General features: G+C 40.5%; 2 protein-coding genes across 2 annotated transcripts in view; both read left to right on the top strand.

The window, feature by feature from the left end:
- Positions 1 to 1,954, top strand: part of pla2r1 (phospholipase A2 receptor 1) — a 47,977-nt gene extending 46,023 nt beyond the window's left edge. Inside the window, exons 28-30 of the mRNA XM_064327404.1 lie at positions 492 to 668; positions 781 to 816; positions 1,351 to 1,954. Coding sequence (XP_064183474.1) covers positions 492 to 668; positions 781 to 816; positions 1,351 to 1,568 — 431 coding nt within the window. The 3' untranslated portion in view covers positions 1,569 to 1,954. The remainder of the gene's footprint in view (positions 1 to 491; positions 669 to 780; positions 817 to 1,350) is intronic.
- A 2,851-nt stretch (positions 1,955 to 4,805) lies between these two features.
- Positions 4,806 to 17,320, top strand: part of ly75 (lymphocyte antigen 75) — a 40,965-nt gene continuing 28,450 nt past the window's right edge. The window contains exons 1-7 of the mRNA XM_064327405.1: positions 4,806 to 5,192; positions 9,352 to 9,720; positions 11,206 to 11,373; positions 11,808 to 11,972; positions 13,679 to 13,783; positions 15,236 to 15,376; positions 16,150 to 16,338. Of these exons, the coding sequence (XP_064183475.1) occupies positions 5,093 to 5,192; positions 9,352 to 9,720; positions 11,206 to 11,373; positions 11,808 to 11,972; positions 13,679 to 13,783; positions 15,236 to 15,376; positions 16,150 to 16,338 (1,237 nt within the window). The 5' untranslated portion in view covers positions 4,806 to 5,092. The remainder of the gene's footprint in view (positions 5,193 to 9,351; positions 9,721 to 11,205; positions 11,374 to 11,807; positions 11,973 to 13,678; positions 13,784 to 15,235; positions 15,377 to 16,149; positions 16,339 to 17,320) is intronic.

The following is a 17,320-nucleotide window of genomic DNA, read 5'->3' on the forward strand; positions in this document are numbered from 1 at the left end:
GGTTTTCAAATTATTTGTACAGTTCACGGTCCCAACTGGACAATGTAAAGTCTGGTCCAAGTAATCAATAGGAGAAATTTACCGGTAGTTTCTACTGAATATGAATGTCATTGACTCGGTAGGGTAGCCTAATGTGGTGAGTGGGCGGGGTTGAAGAAGGAAGAGTACACTTCTTTGATTGCAAACACAGGACCACAGCAAGACTTTAAAAAATCCTGCATAGTATGCCTTTAATTGGATTGGATTGAAAGTACAAAAACCAGCATACACTTGTAGCCTTCTAGGACTTTAGTTTCACACCCCTGATCTAGACAAATATCAGTAGCTCCAAACAAAATGAGATCCAAAACAAACCTAGCTATTTGGATCTCATTTTTCATATGCCAAACATAACCAGACTATTAGGCTTTGCAAATGCTACTCTATTTGTATCTTTCCCAGCCTTAATGAAAATGCTATTTTCTCTCTCACTGTTTATACTCCCTCCGTAGATGATGCCCTTGCATGGGTTGATGGCTCTCCGATCAAGTATTCAAACTGGCAATTCAAAGCTCCTAACATGGACACTCTTGCCCTTGACACTTGCGTCTCCATGAGGCTGTCTGACAGTGTCTGGCATTTGTCAGGTTGCAGTGACAAACTGGGATTCATCTGCAAATTACGCTCAGGTATGACCAGTAAAATACCAGATTCACTTTAACCATCAGCAGCATTGTTTCATTGGTTTCAGAAGAGCAGTCTAAATCTTTACTACTAAATCTTTCCATGTCTTGATTACAGACACAAATACCGATGTAGAGGTTGAACCACTGAACGGTAAGAGACAATTGATAATTATTCAGAGACATTCATTCTGTCCTGTTCATTCTAATAAAACATCCTGATGATTGTGTATAAAATACACAAGGTGAAAAACTACTTAAATGTTCTATTTTTTCAGATCCTGCTCCTTTACAATATAAATTGTAAAGTGGTGCGGGGATGTTTTCGTGCTCATTCAGTTTTTACTGGTGGATTGTTATATGGAGTCACCATTTAGCAGAATGAAATCATGTCTGACAATGCTTTCCTGTACTTTTACTGAGATTTGGATTAATGGAGCATCACTTTCCACCATTTGTCTTCCAATTCTGGTTCATAAACTTTAGTTGTATGTTGCATATTGTCAGACCATATTCTAAAAATAAAGACTTCAGAAGTGGTACTGTAGTTGCCTGTTCGGTAGGTACTCTATTTTAGTTCCAGGGTATATATTATTTAGTATACATTATTATTTAGTATATATTATTTATTTTAAATTCCATGATTGTCACTCTATAGAAGTTACTTTTTCTGCAATTTCTCTTTCAGAGTTGCATCAAGGAGTTGTTCCAGTCGCAGTCCTGGTGGCTATTTTGATATTTGGGGTGCTTGTAGTCTCACTTTGGGTCGTGTACAAGAGAAATGCAGTGCATTTCAGAATTCTGTCATCCTTAGGAAATGCTTATTACAGACAAGAGAACTCACAGACCACAGACCAAGAGGGAAATGTTCTTATCACAGACCTTGAGACGAACACTGGGGAGTAGATTTTGCGTTATGAATTGCAGACATATTTGCTGAGTGGAATGTCTGAATGACCTAACAAAATGTATGCTCAGTTAGCATATGATTTTCAAATCAGGGATCTGTGTCATTTTTGACAATAGTGCAAAATTGCATATAAACTCTTAATGAGGGAAAATAATCCCTCTGTTGTCTGAAGCACATATGAAGATATGAAACATCTGTTTCAGCATTTGAATTTACACTGTTTGCAATTACAAACTGAAGGAATCAATGAGATTCAAAAATGAAGTTGTTCTTCTTGTCATATGCAGGGGATTTGTGCTGAATCATGACTAAGTTATTGTTCTATGCATGAAATGTGAAAAAAATGTCTGTAAAAATAAAGCTAAATTAAGATTGAACATTATGTAATTTCAGGTCTTGTTTGAATATATTTCCAGTTGACAGCAGGGGAATATTTGTTGTTTTGAGTACTAAGCCATGAGGCACTGTGTTCTTTGCATTTTTGTCATAACATTCCTTAATGTATTTAAAGTTGTAAAATTAAGATTTATATAGAAACATTGAGCACTGTTTACAGTATAACCAAACATGTTTATCCATTTTTTGTAAAATGGGTGTAATTAAAATATGGTCAGATTCTTCTTGTAATATCAATTTAGACATAATGTTTTTTCTAGCCATGGTGCTAGGTTTATCACAGTTTTTCTAAAATAAAGTTAAATTCTGCATTTTAAATAGTCAGTTATTTATGTGTCCCCATGCATGTTTAATTTTCATATTAGTCCTAGAATAAATTTGCCTTCGTTCATATAGATTATTGTTGGTTTAACCCTTAAATAGGCACACAAATAAAATATGTATTTTATTTTAGCTCATTTGACCTTAAATATCAAACATACAAAGAAAATAAATTAAGCTTACTGTATTTAGAATTTTACAAGCTTCCATGACTCGCAGCCTCATTACGGTACAAAATAATTTTTCTAATGGTGTCTTTTATGAAGAAAGTGAACGAAAATTATAATGATATATTTTCTCATCCCATTGCAACATATTTTAAGTGCATTCACCTGTTTATAAATAGATTGGTTAAAAATATACCCCCACCCTTGGCATCAAGTATGCACCAACGAACCACCCATGACCCCCTTAAATAATCATCAATTAGAATACATTAGCATGTCAAGCTGTGAAATCTCTGAATATATTTTTCACATTTTTATTTTAACATCACTTAGTCGTTTCATGTTTCATGTTTAAAATAGGAAACAGAACTTGACATATTTCATCATGGCATGAATGCATTCACCACACTTATCCATCTTTGTTTTCTAAATAAAAATAATCTTTTTATATTTTTCCATCTATTTTTTTAGTAAATGTTCATAAAATCAAAACCAGCATTCATAAAAAGTAACCATTAAACAGCAAACTTGGATTCCCGCATCTTTCTCCCTTTTGTTCTCTTACTTCAAATGAAATTTATGAAAACAGTTGTGAGGGCTTTTCCCAGTGACAATGCAAAGATGGACGCCACATATGACAACTTAATGTCATTTATCCATCCAGGCACAGCCTGCATCTCTCCTTCGCTGTGGAATCCAGGAAGTGGTCAATCCTGACAAAGCGAATGTCATCAACAGGCCTCGGCACAGTTGGCTTCTGAATAATTGTCTGGCGCATCATCCCTATTTGGCCAATGTGCTATAGCCTACTTAATTGGCTGACAGTGATGTCAGTGTGATGTCACTGGCTTACTGCCTATATATACATTTTTACCTGTCGTGTGAGTCATTTGCCTGACGAAGACCCTGTTGGGAGCTGTAATCCAGTGTGCGGATATCCATTTTCCTTCAATCTTCACATGTACTTTTATCTTGCACCTGGCCAAATAACTGGTTGGATGTGCACACAGCTACTACTGTGCATCATCCCTATTTCCCTTTGAATGCCTTGCCTTCTTCACTTTGCCACCATAAATAACCTCCAGCCTGAATGTCTTCAGCTTTTTGAGTCTTGAAACATGCAGGGCTTTGGCATCACAACAGTAGAGTAGCCATCAATTGTTGACAGCTATATCAGCCATCTGCCAGAACAGGCCTATGTCCCACCAGTGGAATTTTCCTGGGGTATGGCACAAGACCACAATCTTATCAGCAAGGTCGTCCATGTGCACATTTTATTGTGTCACTGTTTGGGCAAGCAAATCCAATTCATTTTTCCTCTCTGGAAAAATGGCTGACCTCTTTCACTGGGCTTGCAGCAGCACAGGAGCTGGCTAGAGTGCCAGTTTTGTTGACTTCCCACTTCACAACTGCCACTTTTGGTCATCTTCTAGTATGAACCCATTCAGCCAGTTCTTTCAGATGGTACTCATGCTGAGCAGACCAAGTGACCAAGTGGGTGATAAGGGCTAAGAAGTTACATGTCACATCAGCTATTTTGGGTAAAATGCTGAAATGAGCTTTTACTACACCTAATCTGGCTAAATAGTTATCCCAAGAGATGCACAGAAGTCAAATAAATAACAACATAAACAATCAGCTTATATTAACTTTTGGTTATAATCATAAATGATAATTGCTTACCACATACTCAACATTACTTGCCTTACAGGCTGCCATAACTGTTTATGACCAGGCTAACTAGATGACCATAGATAACTTGAAAAAGGTCATGCAACATAGATGCTCTAAAAAAACTTAAATGATAAGATGATTTCAAAACTCTTTTACTGTTACCCTCTGCAGTTTGGCAAAGGGAGTGTATCTTGTGATGACTCCCTTTCTCCCTGGTTTTGTGGAATTAAACTAGGCCTATAAAATGTGCATGCACACACAAACAAACAAAACAATGAATGTATAAAGCTGGTCACTCATATCGATTTCTTATGGGAATCGCGCATGTTGATCAGACGCAAAAACCTACATAGCGAGACCGCGAGAAGAAAAAAATTAATCAGTTCCCACAAGTAAAATCAAAAGATATAGGAGCGGAGGCGGAGTCATACAACTAGAAAGGTGCTATTCATGCATATATATATATATATATATATATATATATATATATATTAAACATTCCTTAAATCATAGACGGCTATTCTCTGAGAGTTTATTTGATTAACCTCCATGCTGTAAATATAGTTCCTTTTTAAATTCCAGCATGTTCCACCTCATCGATGGGATAAAGACATGGCCATTAAATGGCATAATTTCCTCACTTTCGATTGCGTGTTAGCACGGTACGGTGTAAAGTTACTCAGAAGACTACAGTGCAGCGCTGACCAACTAGGCTATAGCGAGATGTGGTATTCCATGTAATTTTCTCATGTTGGTTTGAGTTGCGTATTTGGCAACTGACAACGAAGTATAAACGAAGTGAAACAGATGACATTGACAGTAAGTTGATGGGAGGAGACTTGAAGAAATATTGGTATGAATTGACAGTTTGCTAACGTCACTCCTGTCTAGCAGTTAGAGCGCGTATTACTGTAGAAGTGAATTATGCGATCGACCTAAGCATAGCCTACTGCGCTCTCAAAATGGATGGGGGTACAAGAGCGATAGTTTACGTTTGTGTATTCCTGCTTGTTGGACAACAGGCTATTCACTTTGGAAGTTGCGCACCCACTCTGAACAATGGTAAGAAATGAATTCTCTTCTCCAACTCGTAGCTGTTCGCATGTTCTGAACGTGCCAGTAACTAAATCATGCAGATACGCTGCCGACCATACTGTCAAAAATAGACAAGGGGCGTATAGGCTATTAGATTCAAACGTAACAAATGCTTTTTGTTGTTGAAAATGAAAGTATAATCCGCTAACGATGTAGCAGGCTGACAAAGTAAGCTTGTTGCAGTATCTGTTGACAACGAAAGTTAGCTAGATGGATACAAATATTTCTATAACGCTAGCAAGCTAAATATAAAATCGTATTTAATTTCACTCACGGTATTGGTCACAACTAAAACAAAAATAGCTTGGGTAGCCTACGAGCTAGGTACCGTTGGACTCCGGTAGCTTGCATTAGCTAGCTTACTTGTTAGCTACTGTGAAAGTACCAGAAAGCCCAACAATGGTTCCCAGCCCTGTTTCTAGAGATCTACCGCAGTCATCCTGTATTTTATCACTTTAACCATAACAAAGCACACCTGGTTGTTAAAATCGTGTTTAGCTGCTAATTAAAATAATTAGGTGTGCGAAATTAGGGTTGAAAAGGAAACCTACAGGACGGGAGGGTTGGGAACCAACCAGGAATAGGGTTTGAAACCAACTCTGCTGTGGAGTACCGTTCGATTCACAGATAGTTCTAACGCAAGGGGTGGATCCTTCACAACACAGGCACCTGCCAGTTGGCTAATTTTAGCAAAGCTTCGAAATGAAAGAGAGTGCAGTTATAACGTTAAATGTGGAAAAAGGGATACGCTTTAGGATTGCACATTTTGCACATGCTTATACACTTTGTTGTACGTCGCTCTGGATAAGAGCGTCTGCCAAATGCCTATAATGTAATGGTGATGATAGCTTTTCGAATGGTTAAAGGATCATAGCCATTTGAACTCAGCTTACCCTGTGTCCAGCTTCAGATGACTGCTGTCCTGGTTGTCGTCTTATTAAAGGCCAAATGGATGGTTTCTTTAAATATAATAAGATAAAGATAAAAATAATTGAGAATGTCAGTTCAAAACAGTAATATCAATAATCTAGTGCATGCATGGAAACCTTGTTTGATTTGAATTTTTCACAGTGGTGGATTTTTTAAATATAAATCACATCTTTATCACAAGCGAATGACAATTTCATTGTTAAATGTGACCTAACAGAGGTTAATGGTGACCATTAACCATGTATGTTGTTTGTATTGTTTGTAATGGAGATAAAGACAATATATAGGGCATGTTTGCATAAATCTGATTTCCATATTACTTTAAAATCCCAAAATGTTCTAGGTATATTTTAACGCAGACTCACAGCTTCATAGTGCTAATAAGTAAACAGAACACAAGGGTTACGTTTAACTTTATCAAAACACGATTACCATTTGTTTCAATACGAACTGGGCTTCATAGAGGCATATTGGGCTTGGAGCAACAGTGGATTTTGGATAAAAAAAGATAAATGAATAATCAAATCCTACTTAAAAATAATTATAAACCATTTATCTGGTGTAAATATGCACCATTGACTACATTACAGCGCAAAATATGTATTGGTCAAAATCAAATTGAAAAATATAACTTTATTACTTTATCTTCCATGGGCAGAAAAATTAATTCAAATTAATGAAACATTTGCAAATACTATAAGCATGAAAAGCCATGCTAGCTTGATTTAACAGTGGAATAACACAAGATACTCTGAAATATACTTTTTTTATGCTCTGAAGGTTATCAATGCTTAATATCTTTTATATTGTTGCAGTACACAAAGCATCACAGTGAGTGTATTGGCTATGGCATGAGGCAGCTAGGATCCCTAGTGCTAAAAAATCCCATCTTTCAATCTGGCGATGAATAATGATTAATAGCCAAATAATTTGTCATCATTACTACACATCAAACATGAATCTCAGAATTTTGCATGCATTATGAGTACTTGCTATAGAAATGATATGAAATACCCCAAAAAGTACATTCTTCTCAGGGTCATTACAGCAGCATGGTCACATGGAAGTACTTGCACATTGTCTGATTGACTGGAATAATAACTAGTATTTAAGTGAATAATTTATGAATTGATAGACATTTAAAAACAGGAGATGTCGTTTTATTTTTTTATTTGACTTCAAAAATGGTAATTGGCTTAATAGGTACACAGGCTTAATAGGTACACTTGCCTATGATGACCTGCTGGCTTTACAGCGGCTTTATAATATAGGGGCGTCAATGGGTTTGTGGCTTAAAGCAAGAAAACACACATCATGTAACTCAGAGCAGTTTGTATGGTAATGTTGTCGTTCCCAAGGCTATAAAAATTAAGAGATTAATTTGATAATATTCTTAACACTAAATGTATTAAAAGCTTTCCTTCTGGGTTTATAAGTGGAGCAGGCTGTTCTCTTCCTATGATAAGCACCAGAGAGACTTGGTAAAGGTGAAACTGGCCTGGCCAATGGTCAAAGAGGGAAGGTGAACTGGTGTGTTTACATAGCCTACCATTTACCAGAATTTTACCAAAAAGAATACTGTTGTCAGAATCAGTACCAACTATTATTTTCCCAAACTGAACAACAGCAACCCTAACCAGCATATGGAAATAATTATCTATTAAAATTAAAAAAAAAAAAAAAACACTAAGTGACTCAGCTTTTACACTGTATTTTTACTTTCAGTTTCATATTTGACCTGGTTGCAGCAGACTGCACAATTCATTGCAGTTGGCCTTAAATATACCATATCTCATTTGGGCCTTGTCATATTTTTTTGTGTACTACAAAACTACACAATTCATTCTGTATAGCCTAATAAATGCATATTAATGTAATTACAGGGGACTTCTTTGCTCTGGACAGTATTGCACAATATTTTATTTCAGGCTTTGCATAGCACTGCCAATGCTGGGTGAATTAGTACAAGCCAGCCTTGCTTTGTAGCCAGGCTGCTTACGAATTGAAACTGAAGCAATGATTATGTCCACATATGAAACAGAAGAGAGTTTATGCTACCTTGCTAAACATTATTATTTAAGCCCAGGTAGTTGGTGAAAGTGACACAGATCGTCTTTGTCATTTTTTCACTACAAGATGGAATTACACAAGCAGTAACACGTTGTTTTATTACTCCCACGTGCACTACTGTCTATACAGGAAGCCATGACACTTCTTTCCTTGAGGGAAGCTGCCTCAGCCTGACATGTCTTAGGAAATGGTTCCAAGATGAGATTAAATGTAATGTAATTGAAATTTTAAAAATCAGGTGCGCATGCTACCATAACGTCTCTTGCACCGGCTGCTTTGGAGGTACTTGAAGTGCATTTTCTTGCTTTAAACCACTAACCCATTGATGTCCCCATACCAGGAGGGGTCTACACTAACATTGTGCACATGTGCTGTTCGGGTTTAAAAATTTAGGAGTACACTAATGTATCCCAATTAGTAGATGCGTTCCTAAATTCTTTTTTCAGTTAAGCACATATGCATTTTCAGAAGCAGATGCTCCTAAAATGGGAGGCCTGTAGAGCTCTGACCAGGTATTGTGATGCCTGCAGGTTGTGAGAAACTTCTGTATGTGACTCCTGAGCCGGGTTGTGACAATCAAAAAATCCTTCATCTCACAGAAAAACTGTCTGGGCCAATCGAAAACATAGTAAAACTGAAATCACATTTAAAAACTCCAGAAAGTGAACAATTTCTCTAATTCGTCACATAAAAATGCCAAACAATTTCCCCCAGTTTCTTCATGCTTATGTCCATATACATTTAGCATATTTCATACCTGGAACCAGTTTCTTGTTGTACTTTTACTAGAGCTACCTTGTCCTTCGTGTACTGTGATGACGTGATACCCAGGAATGAAAACAGTTGCTTGACTGTTGTTGCTTCACTCCATTTAAAATATGCTTAATTGAAAACCCGTTGTTGCTGAAGGCTGTGGTAAGCAACACTCATGGTGAGCACAGCCTGATTAGATGTCATTGTCCCTGCCCAGGGGTGTTTTGTCCTGGCCTTAAATGGCTAACCTGTAGCTGCAAGCAAAGCTGTCTTCCAGCAGTCATCATTCAAATCAAGATTTGGCCCAAACAAAACTGAAGCAAGCAACAGTCACTAGACAAATGAGCTGTGATTCTTTTCTGTTGTTGCTTAGGCGAAGGCATCTTCAATATTCGGCATGCAGACTCAGGACGGTGCCTATGGGCAGACCTCCAGGGTTTGCAGTTGTTGGAATGTAGTGGCGCCCCAGAGGAGCAGTGGAAGTGGGGCTCGGGACACCGGCTGTTCCACGTGGTCACGGCCCAGTGCTTGGGTCTGAGGGTCCAGAACAAGAGCCTGGCCCTGCTCGACTGCAGCTCATCGGACGGGACCCTGTCCTGGCACTGTGACGAACAGGCCCTCTACGTATGGTCCAGGAAGTACCTCTCTGTGACCGAAGGCAAGCTCGGGGCACGGAACAGCTTGCAGGATCGATGGGTGAGGGACAACACTTCCGAAAGCATCTGTCAGTACCCTTACCAAGGTGAGCGTGCGCTTCTGGCTTAGACTCTTCTGCTATGCCTCAAACATGTTTGTGGTCATATGCTTCCTTTTCTGTATACTCGATTGCTTTTTAAATAGATTGCCATTGAAAATATCAACCACAGCATGTTGCACGATATCACATTATTTGTATCATAATAGCAGCAGGAGATGAGCTCAAGGAGTCGCATTATCTATGTTTTGCTCCCAGTGACATTGTGCTGTCGACTGCGGTTACCATTTCCATATCAGGGTTTCTTAGTTTGCACACAGGTCATTTCACTCAAGACTGCTAATTTACTAAAAAAGTCTGTTGTCTGAGTCAGTATCAGCTATTTTTTCCCCATACTGAATAGCAGCAACCCTTAGCACTAGCTCACTAAACAGTAGGTTTATGGGGATTATTAAATGTCATTATCAGAAAGTGACCCATCTCTTGCTCTGGATTTTTACTTTCACTTTTCTATTTCAGCTTGAAGCAGATGGTACAAATTCCATTTCAGTTAAATTTTTGCCCTGTACTGGGTCTATGTTATTTTTTCTCATATTTCTTAGTGTACTACAAGCTGAACAATTCATTCTATCTGTGTAGTATGTTAATGTAAGTACAGAGGCCATGTTGTGTTTCTGAACATGGAGAACATTGCAATCCAGACTTTGGCATAGCATACCAATGCTGGGCAACGTAGTGCGTGCCAAAATTTCTTGCTTTTCAACAGCCATTTCCAGACGTTGGTAATGCCTCTCTTATGCATTCTTGGTGACTGAAGCCCATGTTTTTGGCCCTTCATATCGTTTTGGTCCTCACTGTACCAGTCAGCATAAAGGGGACTCATGGTGGTGGGTAGAGTTTTCACGGATAACCTTTTTGTGAAATATGCAGATTAATGGCCATATTTTAATGGAGTATGAAGCAAATGCATTTAAAAGGACTTAGAGTGATTTTGGAACCTTCATGGCCTCACAAGTAAACAAGAAACATGAAGCATTAGTACTTAGCATGAGGTTTTAGGCACAAACTTGTTTTTTGGCCTGACTGGAAATACAGCTTGATATGCACAAGAACGTTCAGGTTCCCCTGTCATGAGATAAATGGGGTTTCTTAACTCCTGGTTGCATCCCATACATTTTAAATACGGAAATCAAACCAGTAAAATAAATAAGTAATTTTTTTAACTTAGTACAGCCACACATTTTACTTTCACATTTTAGTGTATTTAACATTTTAAGTGTTTTTTTAAACTCATTTTTATTATTTAAAAGAATAAAAAGATCGTGTACAACCTAAAGAGGGCAACACATGCAAGGAGAAACCCTAACTCTCCACCCCACCCCCCACAGTGGGTGTATTACAAGATGGCAGGCTGCCACTCTATTAGCAACGCTGCTTCAGGACGAACCTAGAGGTCTAAATATCCCTGTCATTTGTATTCAGTTGAAAGAAAACCCTTATGGGAATCGTTCCGTTTTGCTTTCCTGTTTCTAGTCGTGTTCACCAGTGACGGAAATTCCCTGGGAGCACCCTGTGAATTCCCCTTCCGCTACAATGATACCTGGTACCATGGGTGCATCCCCGATGATTCCGGCTACACCTGGTGTTCCACGACCCCAGATTTTGACGCAGACCGCAAGTTGGGGTACTGCTTGAAATACGGTACGTCGCATTCTGTCTCTGTAACATTGTAACCTTGTTGGGGGAGTGGTTTTATTACTGCACCCTGAGGGGTTTGTTGCTTTCTGTTCGATTAATGTTCTCAAGCTTCCGTTCTCTCAGGAGCTGGGACATTAGTATACTGTAGTTCATTATACACTTTATTTACACTGTATTTGTTCTCCATTCTTTCAGTACCTGGTTCAAAGAAAGTGACAGTTTGGTGGAGTTTTACCAGAGCTGAGTTTAGTTGTAATGAAGTGTAAAAGCACAGTGGAGGTGCCAGCTTATGTGGTACTGTTGAGCGTGCAGCCTGACTCTCAGACTGAGCTGTCCCACTAAAACCAGGCTGAGGGCGCGGCGCTGCTAATGCATGTGGAGGGCCGGCAGGCCCGGCCTGCGCCGTCATTGTTAGCCGCGTCTTTGTCTCGTTGCAGAGGAAGGCTGCGAGCGCTTGTGGAACAAATCCAGCTCTGGATACTGCTACCAGCACAACAGGCAGTCGGCGGTGTCCTGGCAGGAGGCCCGGGCTTCCTGTCACAGTCAGGGCGGTGACCTGCTCAGCATCACCAGCGCGGCGGAGCTGGACCTCGTCTCAAACGGTGAGGGAAGGCCAGCCGTTTTCTTACCGCCATCCTTATCGACGCAGGTCGCATAAATAATATAAAGGGCTACAGGCCTGGGAAGTAGCACTACATGGCTTAGATTCAGATTCTTTATTATCCATAGAGAAGGAAGTTTTTTGTGCTGCCAACATACACATAACTCGATAATACAGTAGTAATAAACAGATTATTATTTACTAATGTATTCTGGAGTAAAAAGAAGCAATCCAATAAAATCTTTTTTTTTTTCTTTAAAAAGAAAAAGAAAAAAGAAGGTCATGCAGTCCAGCCACCAAAACAGAGGAGAATGCACATATGTGTATGTGTGTGCACGTGTGCATGTGTGTCGGTGTAGATGGGCGGTGATGGATGTGTGTTTATGTGTGTATGGGGGGGGATTCATTTCATTTTGATTTCATCAGCTGGATATTTGTTGATATATAGCTGTCCCTGGCTCTGTTGGTATTAAGCTTTTGGGCCTTGCATCTCCTACCAGAAGGTAGCAGCTGAAAGCCGTTTGTGAGGTTGTGAATGGGGTCGTTCATTTTCTTCTGTGCCTTGCTCCTGGACTTGGTCTCATACAATGGGTGCATTCCTAGGCACTGCTGCCAACAGTGCCTGGATCCCAAACCAACTACCTTCCGCACATGGTTCTTCCTTTTCTCGGTCAGCCCCCCACACCCTGCCAGGAAGGAAAAGTCAATATGCACTACCTTCAGTGTAATAGCTCCTCAATATATGTAGCTGTCATAATTACCTGGCTAAATTCTCATGGTAAATAGAATGGGCACAAAGAAATAGTCAACAGTTCACTATCCCCTGAACAGACTTTATCCTTAATAGGAGTAGATGAACGCCATCTTTCATTTATATGAGAACGCACCCCACCTCTGATAGTCTGCTCACATTGGTCCATGAAATCCATTAAATTGCAGAATTTCGTTTGGTATTTCCTCCGAGAGCCGTGTGTCAGTAAAACGTGAAACACACGCATCCCGGTATTCCTTAGGGAAGCAAACGCAGCTATTCAGTTCATCCATTTCGTTTCTCAACAATATTACATTCGCGAGTAGGATTGTGGGAGGAGGTGGCTTTGCTTTGTGCTTCTGAAGTTTCCTTCCTATTCCACCTGCTTGTCTCTGTTACACTGTTTGTGCTCTCACCTCCGGTATGGCCATCAGTGCTTTTCAAACACTTAAATCTCTGGGGTGTAGTGTCCAATCAGTGACATTTCCATCTACGTACGTCTAGGAGTTTATCTGAGAGAAAACAGGCTGCTGCACTGCTGCTAGCTGTAAGGCAGGCCTGGTTGTCTCGAGTGGGCGGCAGCGGTTGCCTGCTGAAAACAAATAACCCTCACCAGGGTGAAGGATTCATCTTTGACTGAAATTAGTCATTAGAAATTTGCAGAGCGTGTGGGTTATGCTTTTATGGCAGCATGTTGTTGCCAGATCACATTATTTATTTATTTGTTTGTTTGTTCTTCTTGTTCTTGTTCTTGTTCTTGTTCTTCTTCTTCTTCTTCTTCTTAATTATCATCAATCTTTGCCGGTAGATATATTAAATCATCTTTCTCTAATGGGCTATGCACTGCAGTGTTCCCATATTAGTGTTAATTGTAAAGCAGATGGATTCATCTGTGGGCCGGGGATGTTAACTCTTGTCTCTTGTCTCTCTCTCCGTCTCGTCATGTTCACCCAAAGGCGATGATCCCGACCAGGTGTGGATTGGATTAAACCAGCTGGACATGGCTCAGGGCTGGCAGTGGTCGGACGGTTCTCCCCTCGCGTTCGTTAACTGGAATGAAGGTGATGATCCACGAGAGGCTTTTCCATAATGGCCACGTTACAGATTGCAGACAAGACAAGGCGTGGCTCCACAGTGGTGTGTCCGCCAAATGCTTCCAGGTCACAGGGCAGTGATGCTCCCAATGGTCTGGATGAAATCCGTACTCTGCCCCAGAGCCCCATGGGATGATGCATTAATATGCCATAATGTCTTAAAGGGAGGAAGGGATTCTGTCAGCCCAGTATTCCCCGCTGGATCGTATCTGCACCAGGTGCATCCGTTGCTCATATCTGTGGCACAGAGAGTGCACTCACATGGTGTATTTCAGAGTGAAAAGAAGCAGCTAGCAAACGGTTGCGTGCAGTACTCCCTTTCGATAAAAAGGCAGCAGCGTTGGAACAATCACAATCACAACTCTTTATTCTAAATGGGGGACACAAAAAGCAGTTTTCAAAATAAAAAATACAGCCCAAGTGGTCATGCATCTAGAGACTGTGTTCTAAATTGCAGCACGCAACCACATTGACATCTTTATGAATCAGCTGCATATAGACTGGTTATCATATTTGTTTGGTTGTTTATGTATGCAGCAAATTTGTCGTAGGGGTGTCTTGGCTTGCACATAAGGTTACGCATAATTGCTCGTCATGGCAGGGGCAGGCCGTGAAGTATTCTGACAGCAGGGCTATCCCCACTTTATTCAGCAATAGCAGTTCTTCTGCTGCATGAGGGCCTGCAGTTTGCCTGCATTAGCTGCGCATGCAGCGTGTTCTACTAATGTGGTGACTGCACAGCTGGTAGACTGAAGAGTGAAAGGAGAGTGAAAATAAGCAGTGTTAGTCAGTGTTAGGTTTAGTCAGAGAACAGGCCTGCACAACTGAGCAGTCCAAATTCAATAGCAGAGAAAAGGCAAGGGATATTTAAATAAGTTCATTTTTTCATTTTTATACGTTTTCCCCCCTTCTTCTTTGCTGAAACCTCTTCCGTCAAGTCGGATGAGTGGACACAAGCACATTGTCCGAAACACGTGATGTTAAGGGGTCGCCTCTTTTCGCATCGCAGTCCGCAGGTTAAGCTCACACAGACATGAGCTGGAGGAAGACGTTTTGTGTGCAGCTTTAAGCAAACAGGCTGTGAGGCGCCCGATTGGCCGGTGTGGGACAGTGGTGAGCAATGACACTCAGTCATCTCGGCCGGCTGAATCCCTCCCTCTCTATGTGATGCTATGGCGACCATGTGTCCCCCTGCATGACTGCTATAGCCACCCCTGGCACTGGCACTGGCACAATTCAGATCCAATTGCGGGCTCTGGGGCCCATCCACACACTGATAACTGCAGGTTTGATAAATAATTCAATGTTTCATTCTGCAGTGGTTCGTAGGACAGGCTTCATTCAGCTCAGATTGAAAATGGGAAAACGCCTTCTGAGACATGCTGTAAAGTTTTTTGTTGATGCTTTGGACTTTCCCAGGGATGACAAACTTTTCGATACTGAAAGAGTCAGACTGCGCAGTGATGACCACCAAGGGCTTGTGGGAGAAGGCTGCATGCACCCAGAAACTACCATTCATCTGCAAGAAAGCATCGAATCAGACTCAGCCTGGGTCAACAAGTACGTCTCTGTCTGACACGCTCTTTACTGTATGATGTCACTGCTTAGGTCTGTCAACTGTACTCAAAAATGCCTATGTTTACATTCACACTATGATCTTAACCTGATTAAGGCAATACTCCAACTGTGGAAGTTGTCATGTAAATGCCTTTATTTTATTACGTGAATTGGCGTATATCAAAATCGGTGTAAACATAAGTCTACTACTTTAATTAAATGGTCAATGTTTCATAACGGTATCCAATACCCATTTAGGGTGCAGTGCACTGGCTATTTAGCATACCAGTATAAGGAATCATGTCCCAGTCATTTATATGTAGTTTGGCGTGTAACTGTTTAGTGCTGTATAAATATTTATTTTGTCCTCGAACTCCTGTCCTTCTGATCTCCCCCCCATGAACTCCTTTGAACCCCTGTGGTTCCTCATACCTTAGTTTGTGACCTCTGTTTTATACTGCTTGATCAAACGAATGATCCGTGCAGTATTCAGAAAAATTATCATATGAGGCGTCTCTATGGCGAATCACAGAAAACATCAAAAACATGATTGAAATGACAGGATGTCCTGCAGTGAATGGGACCTGAGCGATTACATGGTCACACCCCTGTTGCGTCCACGTGCAATGAGCACCACTTGGGCAGAACCTTCAGCGGGCAATGACGCACCGAATGCAGAACCGTAGACGTGGCACATCACATCGGACATGCGGTGCTACCACGGGTGCTGAGCTAACCGATGAATTTACTGTTTGTCTGATGCATTCCGCCTGCAGGCCCGTGGGTACTTAAGGCTGCGAAATGTGAAGACGGCTGGAGTGAGTGGAACGGGTTCTGCTACAAGCTGGTGAAGGACCAGCCGCTAGCCCAATTGGAGGCTCAGAAGTACTGCAGCAGCAGCCAGGGGTCGCTGGTCAGCACACACAGCCTGGCTGACATTGCGATGATAAGCGACTTACACACCGGTAACGCCCCTCCTCCTTTCCCCCTTCATCCTAACCACAACAGATCAGGAAATTAAAACAACTTCCATGGATTTAAATGTTGAGTATGTAATTTTGTTTTAGAACACTTTTGTTCATATTTATTTAAATTTCCTTCACATCCCAACAGATATCAATAAATTAAAAAAAAATATATAGTCTCTCTGACTGCCCCAGGTTCTGAAATCAGCCTCTCCAAATTTTACAGCGCCTGAATCGTAGCAACCAATCAGGAAAGCTCTCTAGGAGGGTTCCCTCACTGCCTGTCAGTCCTGTTGTGCATTCACAGCGCTGTCAGTGCAGGCAGGGTGTAGCTACAGAGATTAGAGCCATCAGAGATACTGCAGATAATGCTAAAGCTAGCTGGGTAGTAGAAAACTGTAGGTTGAAGTATTCTAAACAGCTGGAGTGCACTGCACTTCTCTGCTTACTTTCACTTTTAAATTCTGTTGTCGTCTCTGTCCAGTATTCAAATGTCAGGCACCACGTGTGCATGCTGAGGGGAGGGGGTGGAATGTTTTTTTTTTGTTTTTCTCTAGCTCTCTCTTGCTCGTTTCGCCAAATTTTACTGCGCCTTTAAAGACAAGAATGCCTGTGTTTCTCTTCCGTATACGGCTTGTAGATCTCATCCCGCTTTGACTTTTGTTTGAATTCCTGAGATCGATGTATGTTTTTTTTGTTGTTTTGTTTTTTCTTTGCTCAAATTAGTAGTTATTTTCCGGTTGCAGTATTGAGAATTTTACTGATTATTCTAACTATGACTATTCACCTGTTTTCTCAGAAATTGCCAAGGGGTTGTGGGTTACCTTGTCATGACTTATGGTGATTCCCTTCAGAACGTTGATTTTGAAGCCATTCTTTTTTGAGATTATGAAAGCTTTATTTGTCAAAAGAAACAATCAAAAAATGTAAACAAATAAGCTGTTTTCTTCAACATTTACGTTCCTTTCAGATTATACAGTAC

This window comes from Anguilla rostrata, chromosome 3 (genome assembly GCF_018555375.3).
Source record: "Anguilla rostrata isolate EN2019 chromosome 3, ASM1855537v3, whole genome shotgun sequence".
NCBI classification, from domain to species: domain Eukaryota; kingdom Metazoa; phylum Chordata; class Actinopteri; order Anguilliformes; family Anguillidae; genus Anguilla; species Anguilla rostrata.